General features: G+C 52.7%; 2 protein-coding genes across 3 annotated transcripts; one reads left to right on the forward strand and one right to left on the reverse strand.

The window, feature by feature from the left end:
- Positions 1-203: 203 nt before the first annotated feature.
- Nelfcd (negative elongation factor complex member C/D) lies at positions 204-11,323 on the forward strand. Of its 2 annotated transcripts, none has more exons than NM_001271254.1 (15): positions 204-324; positions 4,009-4,127; positions 4,332-4,441; positions 5,617-5,726; positions 6,360-6,467; positions 6,827-6,979; positions 7,148-7,278; positions 7,809-7,974; positions 8,434-8,568; positions 8,941-9,080; positions 9,729-9,843; positions 10,143-10,238; positions 10,318-10,458; positions 10,693-10,822; positions 10,911-11,323. In NM_001271254.1, exons 1-15 carry the CDS (start codon positions 238-240, stop codon positions 10,943-10,945), a joined length of 1,776 nt encoding a protein of 591 aa, NP_001258183.1. In that variant the 5' UTR covers positions 204-237; the 3' UTR covers positions 10,946-11,323. The 2 variants fall into 2 exon arrangements, 1 of the variants encoding a protein (NP_001258183.1); XR_015683407.1 differs by having other exon boundaries at positions 220-324; positions 9,529-9,843; positions 10,911-11,321.
- Positions 11,312-22,081, reverse strand: Ctsz (cathepsin Z). The gene is made up of 6 exons (NM_183330.2): positions 21,855-22,081; positions 21,298-21,461; positions 16,739-16,918; positions 12,849-12,999; positions 12,366-12,531; positions 11,312-11,778 (listed from the first exon to the last, which is right to left on the reverse strand). The coding sequence occupies exons 1-6, from the start codon at positions 22,001-22,003 to the stop codon at positions 11,668-11,670; spliced, it is 921 nt and encodes a 306-aa protein (NP_899159.1). The 5' UTR covers positions 22,004-22,081; the 3' UTR covers positions 11,312-11,667.
- Between the last annotated feature and the right edge of the window lie 721 nt (positions 22,082-22,802).

The raw sequence follows: 22,802 nt of genomic DNA on the forward strand, positions 1-22,802 counted from the left end.
AAAAAGCTGTCCTGGAAGTTTTCTACTTAGATGTAAAGCTCTGAGACGTACAGTCTTGCTCTTGAGAAATCCTACAAGGTGTTCCCCCTCCACCGAGAAGGCCAAAGCATGGGCCACGCCCCCGTGTAACCACGCCCCTTGCCAACTCCGCCTCTCCAGCCTTGCCTGAGGCCCAGAACCGCGCGTGCGCCCTTTCATTTGTTGTGTCCGCGCACGCGCAGTGAAGTCGCGGCAAATATGGCGGGTCCAGCGCCGGGTACGATTATGGGAGAAGACTACTTCGGGAATGCGTCTGAGTGGGGTGAAGAGGCGGACGGCGGCCAGGTGAGAAGGCAGTAGGCGTTCCGCCAGGAAGCCGGGTCTCTGCCCTGTCCTCGCGGCTCCTGCGCCGGCCAGAACCGGGTACAGGGGGGCGTCAACCCTTGACTCCCTGACCTCCGACCCCGGACCCTAGCAAGGCGGGCCTTGGAGCCGCACTGAGGGGCTTCTGGCGGGTCCTGCCCCATTAGAGACCTCAGTTTTCCATGCAGTCCGATTTACAGTGACACCTGGGGCTGACCTCTCTGCCAGGTAGGAGCCATGGTACCTCCTGGCCGGAGGGGCAGAACAGACTCCAAGGAAGAAGAGGGACACAGTGACACAGTGAACAAACTCTAACTCCAAACTCCAGCAGCATCCCGAGGGAGGGAAAACACTCTCTGGGGCTGGACAATCCAAACTCTCTTTTCACTTTTGGATGATTTCATCCATCCTTAGAATACAGGACTTAAGATCTTGTAGCCCTGACTGTCCAGGGTTTGGGTGAGAGATGGGGAACTGGCACCATTCAGTGTCCCAAAAAACATCAGGGTTAGGAAATCAGAGACCCATCCAGGTGTATGATTGACTTAAGCCTCCCATGCTCTTCTGGACAGTGTGCGGGGACCCCGGACTGTTTGCCTTTTCTACAGGAAGCAAGATGAACTTTGAATGAATATAGGATGCAGTGGGGTATACCAGTGGAGTGGTCTGTGGTGGTGCAGTGAGGGCCGTGGAGGAAAAGTGAGAGGTTTCCGGAACTGAGGGAAGTCCTCTGTGGTTGGCTGGCTGATTGGTTGGTTGGTTGCTGGACCGGGAGCTGTCAGTCATCAGCGCAGCCTCCCTGGAGCCTGTAGATTTGCTGACCAGTACAACTTAAGACCCTGGGGGTTGGGGATTTAGCTCAGTGGTAGAGCGCTTGCCTACCAAGCGCAAGGCCCTGGGTTCGGTCCCCAGCTCCGAAAAAAAAAAAAAAAGAAAAGAAAAGACTCTGGGCGTCCTACATCACTTGGAAACTCAGTGGCAGATATATGGAGTTGGATTTAGCGAACTTGGATGTCGGGCTAAGTGCTTTTGTGTAATAGCTCATTCTAGGCCCTAGAGCAGCAGTTCTCGGCCGGTGGGCCATGACCCCTCTGGGGGTCAACTGGTAGCAAATCGGATATCCTGCATATTTACTTTACAATTCATAACAGTAGCAAAATGCAGTTGTGAAGTAGAGACGAAAGTAATATTATGGGTGGGGTTCCCCACAACATGAAGAACTGTGTTGAGGGGTTGCAGCATTAGGAAGGTTGAGAACCTCTGCTCTAGAGTTCCCATTGAGTGTTAATTAGTAAGTCAGGCAAAAAGACTCAGTACCTTGCCCAGGGCCATAATGGAGGAAGGAAGGAAGACTCAAAATGACATCTGTCGTGTCTGTCCTGCCACACAAACACCAGGCCCTAAGTTCAGAAACTGGCGGCAGCCCTTGTCTGTAACCCAGCACTGGGAAATCCCTGGAGCTCCCTCGACAGCCAGTGGGACCTCGTCAGTGAGAACTTCAAAAATGGGGGTGTGGAGAGAGATACCCAACCTCGACCTCTAACATCTACACACAGACAGTGTACACACAGGAACACCTCAGGAGACCACATGGGCACGAGACAGTACACTGCAGATTAGCTTGGTGGTTGTTGTCTGTGTTTATGTTTTGTGACTGTGGAGGGTTAGGCGTGGCCTGGACTAGAGTCCACTGAATTTCAGTCTGAATGGCTGTGGTTTGACCTGTTGACCCTAACGCGATCTCCCCAATGAGAGTGATGAGCTATCGGAGTGTGAAACCTGCGACTTAGGTGTCCTGAGTAACCGAGTGTGGTTCAGCAGTTGGGAATGTGGTAGTGTGAAAATACTGGACACCCCTGCACACACACACTTTCTTCATCTCTGTTCTCTGACTGTACTTGAAGGGGGCGAAAGTCCAGAGGGATGGAGGATGGAGCCTTGAGCTGGGTCCACCTTCCCTGGTGTGGGGACAGGAAGAGGTGTAGGGAGCGTACAGTGCCGATAAGTCCGGATGATGGAAGCTGAGAGCAGTTGACTTATAGACACGTAAATGAGTTGGCCGCAGGTTGTACACGGAGCTGAGACTGCACAGGTAAGCAGGGCAGAGTTACTCTAGAGCTTGGGATTCTTTTCCTCGCTGAGGGAAACAGGAAACTAAGCAGCTAGGTCAGATTTGTGACTTAATGAGGGTAGCATAGATGTGAAAGGTGATTTCGTGGGGCGACAGATTGAGGCGTGTGGAGGTGTTGCTGCGGGAAGCATACAAGAAAGAAGAGGAGAGAACCTGGACCCTCATAAGGGAGATGGAATGCGGGGGATGGGGCCTGCCTCCAGCAGGAAGTAGGAGGAAGGTGAGAGGACACATCCAAGGTTTCTGGGTGGCTCATGGATGATTAGAGGAGTCCTTTATTGAAGTAGCTGTTTCCAGACAAAGACAGGGTCAGTTGAACTTGCAGAGTTTAGAGTCCTGCTAGAATATGGAGTGGAAAGAAGAGTGTTGCCTGCTTGAATCTGATGTGGTCAAGACAGGTCCAGCCAGGTGAAGCTGTAGACAGGGGAGTAGCTTCCTGGCCTGGTATGTCAGAGAAATATTGTTGGTGGGCAACAGGGTCGAAACCTAGTGATGCAGACACGTGAGCGACTCCCAGGGTGAAGGGCAGCCTCTGTGAGCACCCTTTACAGGTTCAGTCTCAGAGAATAAACCCCCGTCAGTCGTCAGAGTGAAGTTGGTGGACTCTGCTCCTAGCACATTGCTTTCAGAGAGTGCGGACCACTGGGACAGAGTGCTTGTAGAGACACACTGTGTATGGCTTAGGTTGTGTGGGGCAGTTTCACAGCTATCGACAGATAATAATACACGAGAGTGGATATAATCCTGTTTCGATAAAGTTTTATTTACAAGAACAGGAAGAGGATTGCGTTTGGCTCTTTTGCTGGTTCCTGGCCTGGCTCTTACCTCATTACGTCAGTTGCCTGAAGGTTGGCCTCCTACTCTGTGAATTCCTTCCATGGACACGCCGGTGTCTTGTATTTTTTTAGGTTCCCAGACTCAGTGCTGTCACTGTTACAGAGCATCTGCTCGCTGTTATGACGACAGCTTTGCAGAGAGACAGACCTGGGGTCACTCAGTCCACCATACCATGTCAGCAGGTCAGACAGCCTGCATGGGTGGTGTCCCACTGGAAGTAGGTCTGATCCAGCCCAGCCTGTTGATTGGAGGGGTGGTGATTTTGACTTTCTAAGTGTAACTTGGTGGGTCTTACTGTGAGAATCACTCTGTCAGTCTTTGTTGGAGAGCACTGGGTAGTGCATGCAGAGCAGCAATGGTGGCTGGCCGTTGAGCTGAATGTCAGGTGTCATTCCTGGGCCTCCCATGTCCAGCTCATAGACTACACTGCTGACTGGAGTGGAGTTATGAATGCCTTTGTTTAAAGAGGATGCCACACATGGTGTACTCGACTCACCACTGTGGGCTGGCCAGACAGCCTGCTCGGTGTGGCTCCCGACCCCTTTGAAGCCACCACCTGTCCAGCTCACATCGTGAGGGTGTTACAGGGTCAGATGAAATCCTACGTGGATATTTTGAAAATGGCCCTTGAAATCTCTAAAGCCACATTGCAGGGCATTTAGATATTAAGGGAGCCTCTCGGCCTCTTGCCTTGCCAGCATCAGGAAGAAGATTCTGGAGAAGGAGAGGATGATGCCGAGGTGCAGCAGGAATGTCTGCATAAGTTTTCCACCCGGGACTACATCATGGAGCCCTCCATCTTCAACACTCTGAAGAGGTGTGTGGGAGCAGTGTGCACACTCGGGGACTCGGGACTCAGGGAGAGTTTTGTAGTGTGAAGAATGTGGTCTTGGCAGGGAAGACGGCTAGAGTCCTTGGCCCCTTAGAAGAATCCAGAACCCCACTGCCTGTCCCGCCCACCTGACTACCCCAGGTCCTCTGTGTCCACTCGGTGTAAACGCCGACCTTTCATTCTTCCCAGGTATTTCCAAGCAGGAGGGTCCCCAGAAAATGTCATCCAGCTCTTATCTGAGAACTATACGGCGGTGGCCCAGACTGTGAACCTGCTGGCTGAGTGGCTCATTCAGACAGGTGCTTGGGGGCGTGGGGTGGGGTGGGTAGATCCTGTCCTAGTCACTTATACATCTTGTTTCCTTTTTCATTTGCAAGCGTGTGTGTGTGTGTGTGTGTGTGTGTGTGTGTGTGTGTATACATGGGCATGTGTGTGGATGCACACCTATATGTATACACATGGGTGTGCATGTGCATGCATGTATATGGGGGTCCAAAGTTGAGTTTGGGGTCTTCTTGGATTGCTTTATTACCTTACTCATTAATGTGGAGCTCAGTCAACCCCAGGGCTTTTGGAGATGGCCAGTCTCATTAGCCAGCTTGCTGAGGATCTCCTGTCTGTCCTGCTGAGTGCTGGAGTTACAAGTTGACCACTATGCCCACCTGGTATTTTTGCATGGGTTCTAGACATCCAAATTCTGGTCCCCATGTTTGTACGAGAAGCACTTTAACCACTGAACCATCTGGCCAGTTTCTGCTCATGTCCTTCAAAGGACCTTTGGGTCCTTACAGTGCTGATAGATTAGCCTTCGAAACATTCCTGGCTTCCAAGGTTCAAAGGCAGAAGGACTGAGTTCCCTCCTTTGTGTGCTCAGCTCTGAGTTGTGATTCAGTTGCTGGGTTTGCAGGTAGCCTGCAAACTGATTCTCACCGAGCAGCTTCCCCAGCCATAGAGTTACAGGGTTCCACGGAGTGTGCTTAGTGTCCCCTTTCGAGAGGTCTGTTACAGCCAGCACTAAATGATGGATAATTTAGGACTGGCTCTGATGATGGCTTTTAGCTAATGTGATCAGAACAGAGCCTTACTGTAAATCCACTGAATTGGGTACACTGACGTCATTCAAGCACTGTCCGGAAACCAGCTGCCTCACGGCTGTCAGGGTGACTGGATCCTAGTGTGTGTGGCTCTTGCTACACCTGCTCTCTCCACAGGGCCAGAGTGTACTTTGAGCTCCTCACCTGGGCCTCTGTCTTAAATGAGTGGGAGTCTGAAGATGTCTCTCTCGGCTGACATCCCGTGTGTGTCTTCCTTTTGGGGTGTTACCACTGAATAGACCTAGAAACTATTTCTACAGGGTCCAGAATCTTCGCCACCACTGCTGTGGTGGTAGAGCTCTGTGACACTGGTAGACTGGCCATGCTGATTTGGGAGCAGGGAGGGGTGCGGCTTTAGGCAAAGCCTTGTTTTCTCCCAGGTGTTGAGCCAGTGCAGGTACAGGAGACTGTGGAAAACCACCTCAAGAGTTTGCTGATCAAGCACTTTGACCCTCGGAAAGCAGATTCTATCTTCACTGAAGAAGGGGAGGTGAGGATGCTGTCCTCGTGCGAGCATTCCATGGCCTTTGCCAGCTTCCTCCCTGCACCCTGGGGAGTGAGGTGCTTGCATGGGAGGTTCCAATGCTGAGGCCAAGAGTGCCTATTGCCTCCCCCAACTCCTGCGTGCAGGTCTGGTTTGAAGGCTGCTGGGGGCTCCTCCGAGACGCAAGCACTGATACCCATTAGACACACAGGGAACATGGGGCAGATCTTGTCCAGAGTCTATAAATCCATCAGTTACACGGGGAGCCAAGAAACACATGTTCATGGGTGCTGAACGTGGTGATGGGCAGAACCGCCCGTGCTATTCCTTTTCTCTCTCCTGCCAAGGGCAAAGGGCTGGGTAAGCAGGAGTTAACTGTGCATGATGTGGCTCCCAGGGATACGTGCTTCCACAGGACTTTTCACGTGTCTCCTAGGAAGCATGCTCTGTACCCTCTCCGGTTAGGCACATCTTCCTAAAGTTGTGAACAGGCATCCAGGAAGTCAACCATTCAGCTAAACTGTGTGTCCAAGGCGAACCCTGCGTCTCCCGGAGCTGGGGCCGCCCATTGGAACGATTGCTTGTGCAGCACAGACTCCCGAGTCTGAGGTCTTTGGCCTTGGCCTTTGTCTTTGGCAGACCCCGGCTTGGCTTGAGCAGATGATCGCACACACCACATGGAGAGATCTGTTTTATAAGTTGGCTGAGGCCCATCCTGACTGTTTGATGCTCAACTTCACTGTGAAGGTAGGGAGAGCCCTAGAGTCCAGAAAAGGCGAGCAGTGGTCAGCTCTGCAGTCTTCTCGGGAGTTCGCACTGACGGGGAGGAGCAGAGACTGTCTGTGCTTAGGGCGGCACTGACTGCTTCAGTGTGGGACATTGTAGAGCTTCGATTGCACATGTACGCTGACAGGGCTCAGACCTGACCTGGCTGCCTTTTTTCAGACACCGAGGCCCAGGAGACACCTGAGCCTGGGCGGGCAAGCCCTTGATGGTGGCACAGCATGAAGCATAGGAAAAGTTGGGGGTCAAGAGCAGTTCTGGCTTGGCTGGCCACCACTCTGACAGGTGGGGGTGCTGAGCCTTGGCTTTGGGTTGCGTGGCAGCTCATCTCTGATGCAGGCTACCAAGGTGAGATCACCAGCGTGTCCACGGCCTGCCAGCAGCTGGAAGTGTTCTCCAGAGTGCTGCGGACCTCTCTAGCCACAATCTTGGACGGAGGAGAAGAAAACCTGGAGAAAAATCTCCCTGAGTTTGCAGTAAGTCCGTCTGAATCTCAGCCTGCAGGGGCCTGGCTGAGGTCAGGCTTCTGAGTGTGACTCGTCCTCACTCCGTAAAGATTCTCCAGGTCAGAAAGCCCTGGCCAGAAACTCCTTTATCTGTACTTACCGCTCTGACCTGAGCGTTGTCTCCATGCAATTTTCTAGAAGATGGTGTGCCATGGGGAACACACGTACCTGTTTGCCCAAGCCATGATGTCCGTACTGGCCCAGGAGGAACAGGGTGGCTCTGCAGTGCGCAGGGTCGCTCAAGAAGTCCAGCGCTTCGCCCAGGAGAAGTGAGACATCTGCTTGCCCTGCTCCTGCCTCCCTTTCCTCAGAGAGACCCTAGTCCTAGGTCCACAGCCCAGCCTCCAGCTCCATCCGCTCTAGGTCATTTTTACCCTGTGGAGCTGAACTCAGTGTAGCTTCTATAGAAGTTCCTGGGCCTTGTTGGCCTTGGTGGTGGCCATTTTGCTAAGGACACGATTGCTCTGGTAGTCTGGGCATGTGCACTTGTGCACACATGTGATAGGATGAATTGACAACAAAATAGGCCAGCCCGGGCCTTCAGGAGCCCAAGGCTCTTCAGTGTCTGCTGCCGAGTCTCCCTGCTGACATATGCAGGGTGTGTGAATCCTTCATGGAGGCTGTAGCTATATCAGGGTCTTTTGTAGCTCACCATGACTGTTGTTCCCAGGGGTTAGTTTGTCCAAGGAGTGAATACCAACTGTGGGAAAGCACAGGGGTCCTACCAGCTCAGTCTGGGATGTTCAAAAGTAAAAGAAAAGAGAAAGCTGTTAGTGATGGTGTGTGGTCTTCCAACCAGAGGTCATGATGCCAGCCAGATCACACTGGCCTTGGGCACAGCTGCCTCCTACCCCCGTGCCTGCCAAGCCCTTGGAGCCATGCTGTCCAGGGGAGCCCTGAATCCTGCAGACATCACGGTCTTGTTCAAGATGTTCACCAGCATGGACCCTCCTCCTGTGGAGCTCGTAAGCTGCCTGCGCTCCAGTGAGGCCAGTGCCCCACGCCAGGTGTCGGGGCAGATGCGGCGGGGGGGGGGGGGGGTGTCTCCAACTTCCCTTCATTCTCTTAAGGCCGTGCATGATGATCTTTGTTGAAATAGTTTGTTCTGATGTTGTTAGACACAGGTCTCACCCTCTGGCCCAGGCTGGTCTCAAACAGAACCAGCTGTCCTGCCCTAGCCTCTTCTGAGTGCCGAGGTTACAAGTATGGCCACACCTGGCACAAGCCCTCCTCCTAACCTTTCTGGCACTACTGCAATTGAAGCCGGGGCCTGTCACATTCTAGGCAAACTGTTCACCACCCAGGTTCATCCTGTGCCGTTAGACTGTCAGTTTCTGTTCAGCCTTCCCGCAGTCAGAGCCCTATGGTTGGGAGACCCAAGGCCTCCCTTCTTCCAGCCCACTCCCAAGTGTACCTCTCCTTAGATCCGGGTGCCAGCCTTCCTGGACCTGTTTATGCAGTCGCTCTTCAAGCCAGGGGCCAAGATCAACCAGGACCACAAGCACAAGTACATTCACATCCTGGCTTACGCTGCTAGTGTGGTTGAGACCTGGAAGAAGGTACCGTCTGGCTGAGAGCCCACAAGCTCTCAGACCAATGGCCTCCCCAGCTCTGGAGCTGTGTGGGGATCTGGGCAACAGATAATCTTGAGCCTACCTAGTATGGGAATGTCTTTACTATTGTGCACGAGGTAGTGAGAGCCCAGTCCTGCAGGAGTTGTGTGGCATCTCTTACACTGGGGCTTCCCTGGACCACCCAATCAGCAGCCTCTGGTTGGTTTCTGTGGGCTATGCAACTGTGTAGTCTGACAGTTGAGTGGAATTTTGACTGTGGAGACCCAGAAAGGGACTTGGGGAGAAAAGAGGCCAGGCTGAGATACCCCACAGCAAGGCCACACTCCCATCACCCCTCACCAGCTTGTATGCTTTCAGAACAAGCGGGTTAGCATTGGCAAAGATGAGCTCAAGTCCACGTCAAAGGCTGTAGAGACCGTCCACAATCTGTGCTGCAATGAGAACAAAGGGGCCTCCGAGCTGGTGGCTGAGCTGAGCACACTTTATCAGTGCATTAGGTGAGTGACACCTGCTCCCCCACCCAGTCCCTGGAGTGCCAAGGCCTCCCCATGGTTAGAGCATGCACTCTCGTGCTGAGGGAGGAGGAGAAGCTTGGGTCTCATCTTAAGCACACATGGGGAACTTAAGCAGCTGCTGCAGCAGGAGGGCTTCATTGGCCAGAAACCTGCCCAGCAGCCCTTCACAGAGGGGACTAAAGAAAGGACATCCAGGACCAGAGAAGCTGGGTTCATCTGTACTCACACTGTTAAGCCAACACTGCCTGGACAGCAATGATGTGTGACTAAGTACGTGTGTCCCGGGGACTGTACCCTCTTAGGCGCTTGCCTCTTTCCCATTTCCTGGGGCCTAAGGAAGGGTCCGAAAGAAAGGTAAGCTGGAGCCCCGGCTTCCAGGCAACACACTCTGCATGATGGTTTCCTTTCTGACTACTGTGGTGTTTTGAAGGAGCTGAGAATCAGATCCCTTCTGAGAGGACCTCATCAAACCACTTGTATCCGGAGCCGCTACCTCAGCAGAATGAAGGCGGAGCCACTGCCCCCAAGCACTGCTTTTCTTGGTTCCCTGCTGTTTACTGCTCTTGGCATATCTCAGCCTCAGTTTCCCCACTCTTTGTCAGAGGAAACCTTGTACTTGTCTGCCTGTAGGTTTCCAGTGGTAGCAATGGGCGTGCTGAAGTGGGTAGATTGGACTGTGTCTGAGCCAAGGTACTTCCAGCTACAGACTGACCACACTCCGGTTCACCTGGCCTTGTTGGATGAGGTAAGAAGTCGGAAGGAGCACTTGTGAGATGCCCAGTGACAGCCTGTGTCACTGAGGTCACTGGGTGCTTACCCCAGAGCTGGTAGTTTATGTCTTACCAGCTTTTCCTTTTAAGGACCTAGTTTTACCAGGTGTTAGGGAAGGAAGGAGGGCCTTGAGGCTGACAGTGGTGTCCCCATCGGCAGTGAGCCACTTTGGGTGGGCGTGACAATCCTGTGTGTCCCCCTGCTCCACTCCTAATCCCAGAGAGCTGGCGGGCGGGCGCAGCCCCTCAGTGACGCTCTCCCCGATATTCACAGATCAGCACCTGCCACCAGCTCCTGCACCCCCAGGTCCTGCAGCTGCTCGTCAAGCTTTTCGAGACCGAGCACTCCCAGCTAGACGTGATGGAGCAGGTGAGCCGCACCCCAGTTTCCCCATGCTGTTCCTGGAGAGTTGCAGCTCTGACCTGCCCCTGTCCCTGTTCATCCACAGCTCGAGTTAAAAAAGACGCTGCTGGACAGGATGGTGCACCTGCTGAGCCGTGGCTACGTCCTCCCTGTGGTCAGCTACATCCGCAAGTGTCTGGAGAAGCTGGACACGGACATCTCACTCATCCGCTACTTTGTCACTGAGGTCAGCAGTGAGCGCACCATGGGGTCATGTGTCACTCTCCACTAGCCCAGCCTTATGTTTGTGGTAATTGTGTGCATCTCAGCTGTGAGAGCCGTGTTCTCAGCCTTAAGAGATGGAGGCTGGGGTGTCTCCAGGAAAGCCCTGGGGCAGGCAGGGCCTCTCTCACCTCCCTGCCTGTTATGGAGTGCCGTGCCCCACACCAGCAGGTGTAGTAACCCAAGGTCTCCCCACTAGGTTCTGGACGTCATCGCCCCTCCATACACCTCAGACTTTGTGCAACTTTTCCTCCCCATCTTGGAAAACGACAGCATTGCAGGCACCATCAAGGCAGAGGGCGAGCATGACCCCGTGACGGAGTTCATTGGTAAGGCCTTGAAGCTCCCTCTGCCATGACGGTCCGTCCCCCTTACTCCTCACCTGTTCTAATGCAGTGGCCATGTATTTCCGTGCAGCTCACTGCAAGTCTAACTTCATCGTGGTGAACTGAGAGCATCCATTACTGAAGCCAAACCTTAGCCAAACCCTCCGTACCCAGCTCGGGAGGACAAGGACTGGTCCAGAAAGCCGCTCTGTGAAGAGGCTCACCCAGCCTCTTGCAAGCAGGGCCTGCTGGGAAGGAGCAGGCAGCTCAAAGGTAGCTGCTATAGTGACAGCCCCTCTGTATTGCAGTGTGGCTCACATGCCGGGTAGGTGTGTGCCACCTCTGGAGAGGAGCCCAGTGAGCCGCTGGGTGGTGGGTGTCCAGCAGCTGGGTCACTTCCATGAAGGGTTTCTGTACCTTCCCTTCCTATGACCCAGATGGTTGATCATTTTATTGTTTATGCTACTCTCATGTAAATAAAGTACACAGTGTGGTGACGCCAGATACTTTACTCATCTCAGGCAGTCTGGACTAGTTCCCCTCCCGTGGACTCCAGGGTAACACCAGAACTGTCCTAGACCATAGCTGTCCTCTCTGGCGGCTGGAGGTAGGCCTGCAGGGCACGGTGGAGGAGGAAGCAGGTCTGTGGGTGGAGGGAAGCAGGTCTGAAGGTGGAGGGTTCCAGTGTAGTTGTGGCTCATCCTTTCCTATCACCTCTCGGGGTGCAGCCCACACTCTGGTCCTCGTGTCCACATGAGGGCCACTGTTTCTAGCTGAATGGACATATCCAGTGTCGATAATCACCCCTCCTCATCATGGTTCACAGTGTTGCTTCCAGGGACATCTACCTAGACAATGGGGTCCCCAAATGTGCAGGCCTCCTCAATGGCGAGGTTGTAGCTGGAACCTGTCCCTCCCTTATAGGTGCTGGTCACAATTCTCATCCAGCCTCGCTCACCCTGTAAAGAGCAAGACTTCAGCATTAGTGTCTCAGGACACGGTCCTCACATCCTAGAGCCCCGCCCTCAGCCACCATCCTCAGTTATTGCTTAACCGGAGCTGCTCTACAGGCAGCTCAACAATGCAGGAAGATGCGACTGTCTCCTTGTTAGTGCAAACACGGCTGGCATTTTATCATGTCTTTTGCCCTATTTCAGGGTATTCCTCTGTCTGGAACAATTAATAGTTAATACTGTGCCCTAAAAGCTAAAATTGGCACTTTTCCTCTCCTAGACTTTTGACCCAGCTCAAAAGTATTCTTGAAAATCATGGCAGGAGCAAGGATGAGCTGGTCCTCACCATTGACTACTCCACCCCAGCCTTGCCTGCTTCTCAGAGCACTGGGGCTTGGGGAGGAGCCACTGGCACCTCAGGGGCATCTGACACCCAGCGATGCACAGGACGGCACCAGTCCTGCGCAGCTCTGAGGTTAGACCCCAGAGGTGGCTTGTGACCTGGTGACAAAGCTGCAGCCAGCCCTCCATGACACTGACATTGAGGAGGGTGTAGACCCTGGTCTAACCTTAAGAAAGGGAAACTGTCTTACCCAGGGCTCGCCCCATGAATTGCGGACAATCCAATACTCGATGCCATCATTGCTGACACCCCAGCCGGCTACAGAGATGATGTGGTTGATAATGGCCTGGTTCTGGTACTCAGTATAGATGCCTCCAGTGTAGTTAGACATCCTCTCGGTTGCCATTATCCCGCAGCTGTGAAAAGCCATCAGTTGTCAGTGTAATGGTGCATTGGTGACTCAGGCTATCGTAGTCCGAATCGTGCTTCAGTGGTCCCACCAGGCATCCACATCCAGCACAGCCAGGGGCTCCTAGCTTACATGGAAGGTCCTGGGGGCAGACTGGCTAATGCTCCTGTTAACTTCTGAGAAAGCCGACGCCTGTAAAGGCAGAGAAGACTGTGGTGCTCGAGCTAGGGGGTCACACTGGCCAGGTAGGGAGGGGAACAAGGTACATGCATGTGCACAGACCTAGCTGCAGTTCACCACTGCCTGAGGAGACCTCTCCTTTACCTGATGGGACCATTGGCGTAGATCTCTGCCATCATCTTCTCCCTCCCGGACAGGGAGCCATAGTCACCCACTCTCCAGAGGGTATAATTCTGGATGGTGTGGCACTCTTTGAATTCAGTGCAGGTCCCACACTGGTTAAACTTGTCACATTCTAGAACATAAGAAGTCAGCATGACACCATCTCCTCATTAACCACTAACGAAGCCCGCCCCATCCTCTCCACTTTTCTAATTTAGCCTGCCATTCATTAGCTGATGGCTGAAGCCTTCGAGCTCTCAGGTGCTGTTTAATTATGTGCTTCTCCCTCTCAGCTGCAGAGGAGAGCAGCCCCCTCCCACCCCCCAGGCCTCGGCAGAACAGAAAGAACAAGCAGATTAGCACATAGCAGGACCCTCCGAGTTGCCCTTCTCTTCCCTCACAGCACGTTGGACTTCAGTGAATGCAATCAGATTATTAAAATTAACCAGGCAATCACACTGAGGGCTAGTGGCTGAACAGGCCAGAATACATCTTCCCTCCTTACTTGACTTAAGAAGCCTCAGAATTTGGTTTACAGGAACAGCTGAAACAACCCCAAGGATTAAGAGCGTTGCTAGAGGTGGTATGCCCAGCCTCAACTTACACTACAGAGCAATGGTGATCAGAACTAGTGCTTACACAATGACAGACGGGTGGGCAGAACTGCTGGACCCTTAGTTCATGACAAAGCAGGCAAAAAGATACATCGGGAAAAAGCCCAGTCAACCAACAGTGCTGGGAAAACTACATATGCACCTATGAAAGTTAGATGTGTGCCTTTTATCCTGTATAAAAATCAATTCAAGTGGGATCAAAGGCCTCAACTTAAAACCTGAAACGCAAACTTCTAGATAAAATTATATGGAATCCCCCTTAAGATACAGCAGTTAGCTGGAACTTTCTGAGTAGAACATCAGTACATGGGGATTAGCCCCAAATAACAGCCGAGACCACCCGAAAACGTGCTTCTGCACAGCAAAGTAAAAACCTGCAGAGCACATGACCCGCAGAATAGGAGAAAATCTCTACCAGCTACACTTCGAGCATGCAGAATCTACTAAGCTCTTCAGACATTAAATAGCAAGGAAGTAAAACCGCCAATCAACGAATGGCCACATGCATCCAATAAACAGTTTTCCAAAGAAGAAACAAATGGCCAATAGTACATTTGAGAATAGGTCTGGGAATGGTGGCAGACATCTTTTATCCCGCACTTGGGAGACAGAGGTAGAAGGACCTCTGAGTTTGGGGCCTGGTCTACATAGTGAGACCCTGTCTCAAGAAGAAAAAAACATGTTCAATATCCCTAGTCATGGAGCCATCAGGGAAATGCAAATTGAAACTACTTTGAGAAACTACCTCATCCTTGTCACAATGACTGTCATCAAGAAATCCGACTGCAAATGTTGGAGAGGATATTTTAGAGAAAAGGAGTCCTTATTCACTGCTGGTGGGGATGCAAATTGATACAGCCATTATGGAAATCAGTTTGGAGATTCCTCAAAAAAATTAAAAATAAAACTACCATATGACCCAGCCGTTCCACCCCTGGGTGTAGACCCTGAGAACCCCATATGACTCAGCCGTTCCACCTCTACACGCATACCCTGACCCCATACCCCTCCGGGGAGTTCTTTGCATGTCTAGGTTTACTGCTGCTCTATTCACTGCTGCAAAGAGTGGAGGGAAACTAGCCATCCATCCACAGGTGAATGGATAACCAAGACCGAGTATGTGTAAAACGATACTATGCCCAAGGAAAAGAAGATCGCAGAATTTGCAGCAATAATGAATGGACTTGGCTTGTATAATGTTAAACAAAGTGACCCAAACCCAGAAAGCCCTGTTCACCTTTGTATGGAGAGCCTATCCCATGATGCATGCAAGAAAACAAATGCCCATGTGCGCACAGTGTAACATTTGGAGAGAACAGGAAGGATAATAAAGGGCAAAAATGCTCAGCCGTGACATCACATAGCTAGGACACTTTGTGTAAGCCCTTTGTTCTGTCACGGAGGAGTAACATATTCTTAGTGGGGCCATCGCGGCATTGGGAGACCTGAATTGTAAATTATGTTTAGTATTGAACACTCCTGCAGGACATAGCTCTTTTAAAAATCACTAAACTTTCATTTGTTAAACAAGAATTACGGCTGCCGGGGTTGGGGATTTAGCTCAGTGGTAGAGCGCTTGCCTAGCAAGCACAAGACCCTGGGTTCGGTCCCCAGCTCCGAAAAAAAAAAGGAATTACGGCTGTCCAAATAACAATGTGAAGTTTGCAAAAAGTATGTTGGGAGTAATCCTAATTTTGGAACTTCTCAGAATTCCTGGGAATTCTAAGATAAAACAGTGATTTATTAGACCCAAAACTCAAAGCGTGACATTCTGGGAATTTGTAAACCTGCTTATTATACTGTATGTTATAATTCTACAATGTATCACTGTTGCTGAATAAATGTACTTTGGTTTAAAAAAAATGAAGGAAGAAAGAATTAGGTTTTCAGGCTGGGGAAGTCAGTCAGGCAGTAAAGTGCTCTTGCAAGACCCGAGTTCAGATCCTCAGCTCACGGAAACTCAGCATAATGCCACGCGTCTGTCCTCCCAGCCCTGGGTGGCAAAGTCTAGTGGGTCTCTGAAGTCTGCTTGCCAGCCAGGCTAGCAAAACAGATACACTCCGGGCTCAGAGAGAGAACATGGTGGAAAGAGACACTGAGGCTGGTCTCTGTTGTGACTGTGCATCTGTGTAGAGCCTTCCCTGGGTCAGTAAACTCCTTGAGGATTAAATAACTCATTCAGTCCCTCAGACACCAGTCCCACTGTGAGTTTCACCAGGAACGTGGTGGCTCTGGGAAGAGGAGACTGATCAATGGTTCTGATGACCCTAACCACCGGTGAGGGTCAAAGGGACCTAGCCTCAGCTGGACGACACTGGTTTGGGAACGAAGGACAAGGGTCCACATAGCAGTGCATTGCCTTCCCTCGACCCTACCCTGCGTGCGTCCTCCTGGTGGGGTCTCTAGTCCCTGCTGGGTTTACCAATCCAGAACAAAGGACACACCTAATTAGATCAGAGAATTCTCTCTGTAAGGCCTGTGAGGTAGGCAGGAGGCACCAGCCAAAGGGGTGTTGCTTAGTGGCCAAATGGCCTCTCAGTGTCTTCTGAGTCCCTCAGAGCATCCAGCACTAGCCACGAAGGAGGTATAAGGATTGAAGCTTAAAGTCACCAAGGACCGGTTTTGTCTGGGTTTTTTTCCCCTTTGGTTTCCAAGGAAATCAGTCCAAAAGGAATGTGCCAACCCTGGGTTTCTGGGGCAGGCTGCTCTGCCCATTACGGATCTGTTGAGGACTAATGAGGCAGGAACCAGGTAGGGGCTACATTTCAGCTGGACTGGATAACTTGTAGCTCAGAAAGCAGCCACACCACCTGCTCTGTGCTCCAAATTCTAAGGATGCTTCCACCAGCTGCCTACCGATACCCCGTCCCCCATAAAAGACCCATAAGACCCTCCAGACGCTAGGTGTGAGCACGCACGCCACATCCAATCATGGGAAACTCTGCTTATTTCTAAGACAAGATTGAGCCCAGGGCCTCACGTATGGTAGCCAGCACTCTACCACTGCGCTAAATCTCCAGTCGGGACTTGTTTTCTTGGTAGTATTCCAGGCTGAACTAAACAAGGACCATCAGGTAAGCCCGGAGCCAGCACCAGAAACCGTCTAGCTCTTCTTGGGGGCTGCAGTCTCCATCCCAACCCACTGCAGCATCCCCGCCATGTAGTGGGACAGATACAGGGTAGAGAGGTGGGCTCTCAGCCACCCTTCCTTGGAATTAGACAGGTACACAGCAACGCAGGGACATAGGCAGGGCCTACCTTGGTCCTTGGCCTGGTAGTTGTTGCAGGTCTCATCGGGGATGCCATGCTTGTGGGCATACTCCCACACCGGAAGGTCATTGCCCCCCTCACAAGAACCAGCATTGCCGCAGTCGATGACATTCTGCACCGACAACAGGGTGGAGGGCCATGCACCTTTTCTCTTGATGTTGATGCGATCTGTAACAGGCAAAACCCTGGTCAGCACCCAAGTTCCCCCAGCACCACGATCCCCCAGCAAATGCTGCAGGGCTCTGCCCCAGGGTCCTTCTAGTTGTGGGGGCCTCAGCTCAGCTGTGGCTTCAAAGACCTTCTCTGGTTTTCCTCGGGCACCATGATGTCTGCATGTCTTTCTGCAAGTGCCATGAGGCAAGGGCAGATCTAGAAGTCCAAGAAACTTGTAAGGTTTCACTATAGGATGGCAATGAAACCGCTTGTGTGAGGAAGCTAGAGACCAGACACCATACTGAGAAGGGCAGTCTAGGGGAGCCGGATGAGTTTCAGTGAGGGGCCAGACAGCAGCACTCAGTGCTCAGGTGCTGGGCTCACACACTGAGAGACAGCTAGAATCATCACCACATCCACCAGGGGATGGCCAACCTGCATCATGAGAAGCCATCTTGCTTCTTCACGCCCAAGCTCTACACACGATAGAAAGCAGCCGTGCACCCCAGGCCATTTCTCCTACAGCTTCACCCACTCCTCCCCTAAAGCAAAAGCTTACCTTTGTTTTCCCTCCATCGAATGGCTTTCAGCTCTGAGCCATCTCCCGTACTTTACCACTGTGTTCCTGCTCCACAAGGCCACCATCTAACCAGTCCAGAACCTTCTACAACTGCCCCTTGCATGCCCTACTTGTACTCTATCACCTCGGAGGGCTTGTCACCAGACAGTGCAAAAGCAGACCTTGTCTTGACACCATTTAGACCTGTTTCTGTGCCTAGAATGTCTTTCTGTGCCAGTGGCAAGCAGGCTCCCAGCTGCCCAAGGCAAGATGGACCCTCCCTCCTCTCTCCCCCGAGCTTGGTTCCCTCTAGCCTTTCCCTTCTGCATCCCCAGAAGCAGCTCACCTCTCAATGAGGGGCACCCTCAAGCACAGACCCCTTTCCCAGAGTCCAATGGCTCCACGTCTTCCCTCTCAGCACTGGGAGAGGGGGATCCACCATTGCCTGCATGCCTCTCTTTGGCCTTTCAAGCTACCCTTGTCAGAGTTCTTATCCCATCCATCTATCCAAACCCCTTCTCCATCCTCATCCCACGGCCTCTTCCAGAGAGCGGACAGCAGAGGGGCCACCCCAGCCTTCTGCAAGCACCTGGGATGTCTCTTCTGCACTTGGCCCCAGCGGTGCGTTTCTCAAGACCTCTCCTCAGGTCTCTTCCTCTGGTGACCTCAGCTAAGACCCTGCTGTCGGGGCTGTCTGGATAATCTCAGGCCTGGCACCTTCTAGACTTGACTTAATGTCTAGTTTCAACCTGACCAATCAACTGGCACCAGACCTCACAGGCTTCTTGTGATTGCCCTTCCACACAACTGCACTCTGCCTCCATGGCCTCAGCACCAGTATCCTATCTCCATTCACACCTTCTGCAAGCTGACAGTACACACAGTAGGAATGGCCAGCAGGAGCGGACCAAGCTCCTTTGTGTGGCATGGAGGCAAGGCAGTGGACAAGCAGGACAATACTGCAAGGAGATGTTTAGGGGAACATCTGGGGGCTACGCTATCACGTACACAGCCTGGGAGATGTTCACCCGCGGTGGTTTGAATGGGAATGGCTCCCACAGTCTCACATATTTGACTGCTTGGTCTCTAGTTGGTGGACTGTTTGGGGAAGAATTAGGTGTGGCCTTGATGGAGGAGGTGTGTCACTGGGGTTGGGCTTTGAGGTTTAAAAAAACCCACACCTCTCTACCTCATGGCCGCGTGGATCAGATTTAAGTTCTCAGTTACTGCTCCAGCGGCAGGCCTGCTGCCACACTTCCCACCATGATGGTCACGCTCTGAAACTGTAAGCAAGGCCCCAGTTACACGCTGTCTTTTGTAAGTTGCCTTGGTCATGGTGTCTCATTGAGGCAATAAAATAACCAAGACGCCATCCAAGGAGAGACTCAGGAGGATGTCAGGAGAGGTGAGGAGTAACTTGCGTATGAAAGTGACTGTCCCTGGCCTGCTGACGTGAGGACAGGAAGGGGGAGGTGCCAGACTGTGCAGGCTCTAGAAAAAGGAGAAGGACCTGTCTTTGGTCTTAGAGGAATTCTGAGATGGTATCAAATACAGAAATAAGATGGGACTCAGGTCTAGCAGGCAGACTGTAGGAATCTCTAGTCCAAGACCGGACAGGAGCCAGGGTGTCGGAAAAGACACCACGTATTCCCATCACTAGGGACTAGTGAACACCTAAAGGACCTGTGACCAGTTTGCAGGAGGAACATAAGGTGGGTCTGATAACCTCTACACTTTTGCCTGAGTATCCTCAGGGGCAGGATGGGCTTGGTGAATAAGACAGTAAGATGATGGGAATGTCAGGCTGAAGGCTGCAGGGATGGATGCCAGAGGGTAGACAGGACAGGAGAGTTAGGAAGAGTCACAGCTGAGAACACAGAACTCAGCAGTGTGGGGGCTGGGGAAGCAAAGGACCTAGGAGGGAGACGGGGCCGGGTGTGGTATGGTGAGGGACTCGCTTCACCCCATCATTAGGATGTTAGGAGGCCAAGACGGCCTGACTCGTGAGGCTCAAAAAACAAAAACAAAAACAAACAAACAATAACAACAACAACAAAAGGGGGGGGCAATTTGGAAGTGAGGCAGGCCAAGGACAGAGAAGAGCAAGTGGGCGGGGACGGGGGTTGGCAACTGGACAGTGAGAGATGAGTGGGGCCAAGGGTCTCTTGGTCACCTACCGGAAGTGACTGATCAAGGACAGGCCGCTTGGATGCCTAACCACTTCAACCATTTGCAGATGCAATAAAACTCTTCATTAAAGAACCCACACATCCTTTAACCCAGAGATGGGGAAGGCAAACTGGTCCCCTGCTCTGTTCCTGTCATGTGACCAGGGCCTTATGGAAGTCCCCTCTGGTGTCTGCCCATCGAAAGAGGAAGCAAGGCCTCGACTGCTACTGACGAAGATGTCTGAGACTTAAGAAGAAAGAATGAAGCAGTCATTTTCCCCCAAGGACACTGGCTTCTAGTGATGGGGAAGATCCAAACTCAGTAGGGCCTAGAGCCCACCCAAGAGGTGGAGGTCCCAGAGCCTGCAGCCCTCTCTCCCGCTCCTGTGATGTTCCACACCCTCCTCACTGCACGGTTGCATGAATCTTTTCCACTCCCTGTCACCCCACCCTATGCTCTGCCGAGAAGAGCCTTCCCCTTCCCCTCCCTACACCAGTCCCGGCCACACCATTCCTAAGTGCGCTGGACTTTGCTCTAATCTCTGCTATGGCTGCCTACCCCCTACCCTCTGTCTGCCTGATAAGCACCTTGTCAGCCCACCTTCCCTCTTCCTCTTTCTGAAAGGTCAGCAGTACGCCCCAGCCCTGGGAGGGTGACTGTGCAAGGGGCCACAGCTACACCTGCCTGAACCTGGCTAGTTCTGGGGTACAGACTGCCCTCACACAGGAACTCCTCACCCTAAAAAGAGAGTCCAGGCTGATGGGCTCAACTGTCATTCACCTCACAGTGCAGTCTTTCCGACCTGACCAAGGCTTCCTAGGCTGGGGACTGAGAGCCAACTGGTGGGCTAGAAGCCTACATGAGCCCTGCAGGCAAGAGCACTTCCATTTCACTAATGAGATTTCATTTTGCTAACCCTCAAGCGAGGCTCCACCTACAGCAGACCTTGCAAGAAAAAAGATACCTAATCAAGAGAGGACACTGCCAGAGTCCCACTCTCAGGCACGAGACTCCCTTCCCCCTTGGTTTTCAGGCACCACCACTGCAGAAGGCAAAGCTGAATGAACATATTACAGGTAGACTGGCGCTCCCTAGCCCCCACTTTCTCTCCAAGGAAGGGCACAGCAGCCCTCTGGATAGTGTGGATCTCGGCAGGCCTCTCTCTTCCTACTGAGCCTTCTACTTGCCCCTCAGCTACCAGGCTAAGGTTCAAAGAAGAGAGCTGGGGGGCCATTTCAAAACTGGGGAAGACGTTTACCCCAAATACCAACTGCTACTGAGAAGCAGTTTCACTTCCATGCCCCACAAACCAACTGTGAGCTCAGTGATTTTGCAACATGGGTTCCATGGTTTTCAATGGCTGAAGTCAGAAGCTGCGAGGAAGGGAAGGTTCCTGGAAGTCACTTGTCATCAGATTCCAGTCCGACCCTGTCCCAGGGAGTCCCTAGTAGGCCCACAGGAGAAGACTCCAGAATGACACAGCCACCTCACTCTGGCTGAGGGGAGAACCAAGTCTGAATCCAGGTACGGGGTCATGGACCCCTATAGCCTGAGCTATGGCTACCATGGCTCACCTAGAGGCATCGTGGATGGTGAAATGCAGCCATCCACTTGGCCAAGGTACCGGCCCTGCCCTAGGCTTGGCATGGAGCTTCAGGCTACCCACCTGCCAAGGCACTGGTGCTGCCGTGGGCCCAGCAAGAACCACAGTACTGTGGGATATGCTGATTCCTCGTGACGCTGGCATAGTTGACACCGTTCACATTCCTCCAGTCCCAGTTCTTGGGGAGATCCGCTGGGGACAGGTACTCATGTGGCCGAGGATAGGTCCTGGGAAGAGGTCAGGGCAATGGAAACCAACCCTGGAACGCATGGGGCCTCCCCTCCCCCACCAGGCCCACAAATCCATTTCCCAAAATGTGGAAGTTTCAGAGCTTGACCCAGAAGAGCCACCAGCAGAGCCCAGGACTATTGAAAGCTGACTGTGACAGAGCGTCTCCGAAATACCCTAGTGCTCACCAGCAAAGTCCAGAGAGGCGAGAACTACCCAAACCAGCAAACCCCACAGCCCCCTGGATGTGAAAGTTATCCTAAAAGGTAGGGATGGGATTTGTGCTTCCTAGGCCTAACGACCCACAAAGAGGCAAGGTCCCAAGTGTCAGGGGGCGCGCGCCTGGCCTAGAAGATGACCCCTTTCCTCCCTAGGCACAGCCCGGTGCCCACCTGCGCCCCAGCAGAGCCAGGTGGTCCCTGTGAAGGGGTCGGTAGCAGGTCTGGCCCGGGCGGAAGTAGAGGCTGGCCCGTGCCGCACCGGCCAGCAGCAACATCAGCAGCACCAGCCGCAGCTGCTGCACCGATCCCGACGACGCCATGCTCCTGCTCCGGGGGCCAACTTGGATCCTGGATCACGCACAGCACCTTCAACCTCTTGACCCGATCCGCAGGCCCACGCGCTCGGGACGCCCCGCCCGGTCCTTTAGGAGGCGCCCAAGTTGGACACACCCCGAGGGCGGGGCCTTCCTCGCTGCTCCTGCCCCAGCCCCGCCCGGCCCGGCAGCCCCCAGGAGAGAATCTGCCTCCCTAGGGATCAGCCGGAACAGCAGAACCTGGGGTCACACAACCAGACCCCAGATCTGACAGTTCCACCAGCTACTGTGATAACACGGACTGATAGCACAACTTAAGTTTACTACCCAGAGACCCAGGCATCCTGGGACAGGGTAGAGCTCAACTGGCTTCCATGGCCCATTCAGGCCAGATTCTTTTGTCTGCTCTGGAGTGATGAGGCAGCGTCCCATTGGGTTAGGCCTCCTCTAGGAGCGCACAGAGATATCCTGAGGCTGGAAGAATGTGTGGGTCATGCCCAGCATTGAACTCTAGCCTGTCTTTCCGAACCCCATTCCCCCAAAAGACCCAGGCTTTCTCTGAAGAGACGGCTCTCCTTCACAGAGAAGGGTCCTCCTATGATTATTCCTAAAGGAAAATTTCACTTGGCACAGATGTCGTGAGTCCCTGGGGTTCTAGAAATGGTCTCTGTTAACCAGACTCTTCTGAGATGGGGAACTGAGAAAGAAGCAGGACCTGGCCAGTCTAGGTTTCGTAATGGAAGAATTTCCCCTTCCTCATGTGCCTGGTAAGTTATAGTTAGCAGCCTTGGGCCACAAAGCTATC

This window comes from Rattus norvegicus, chromosome 3 (assembly GCF_021556685.1).
Source record: "Rattus norvegicus strain SHRSP/BbbUtx chromosome 3, alternate assembly SHRSP_T2T, whole genome shotgun sequence".
Classification (NCBI taxonomy): Eukaryota; Metazoa; Chordata; class Mammalia; order Rodentia; family Muridae; genus Rattus; species Rattus norvegicus.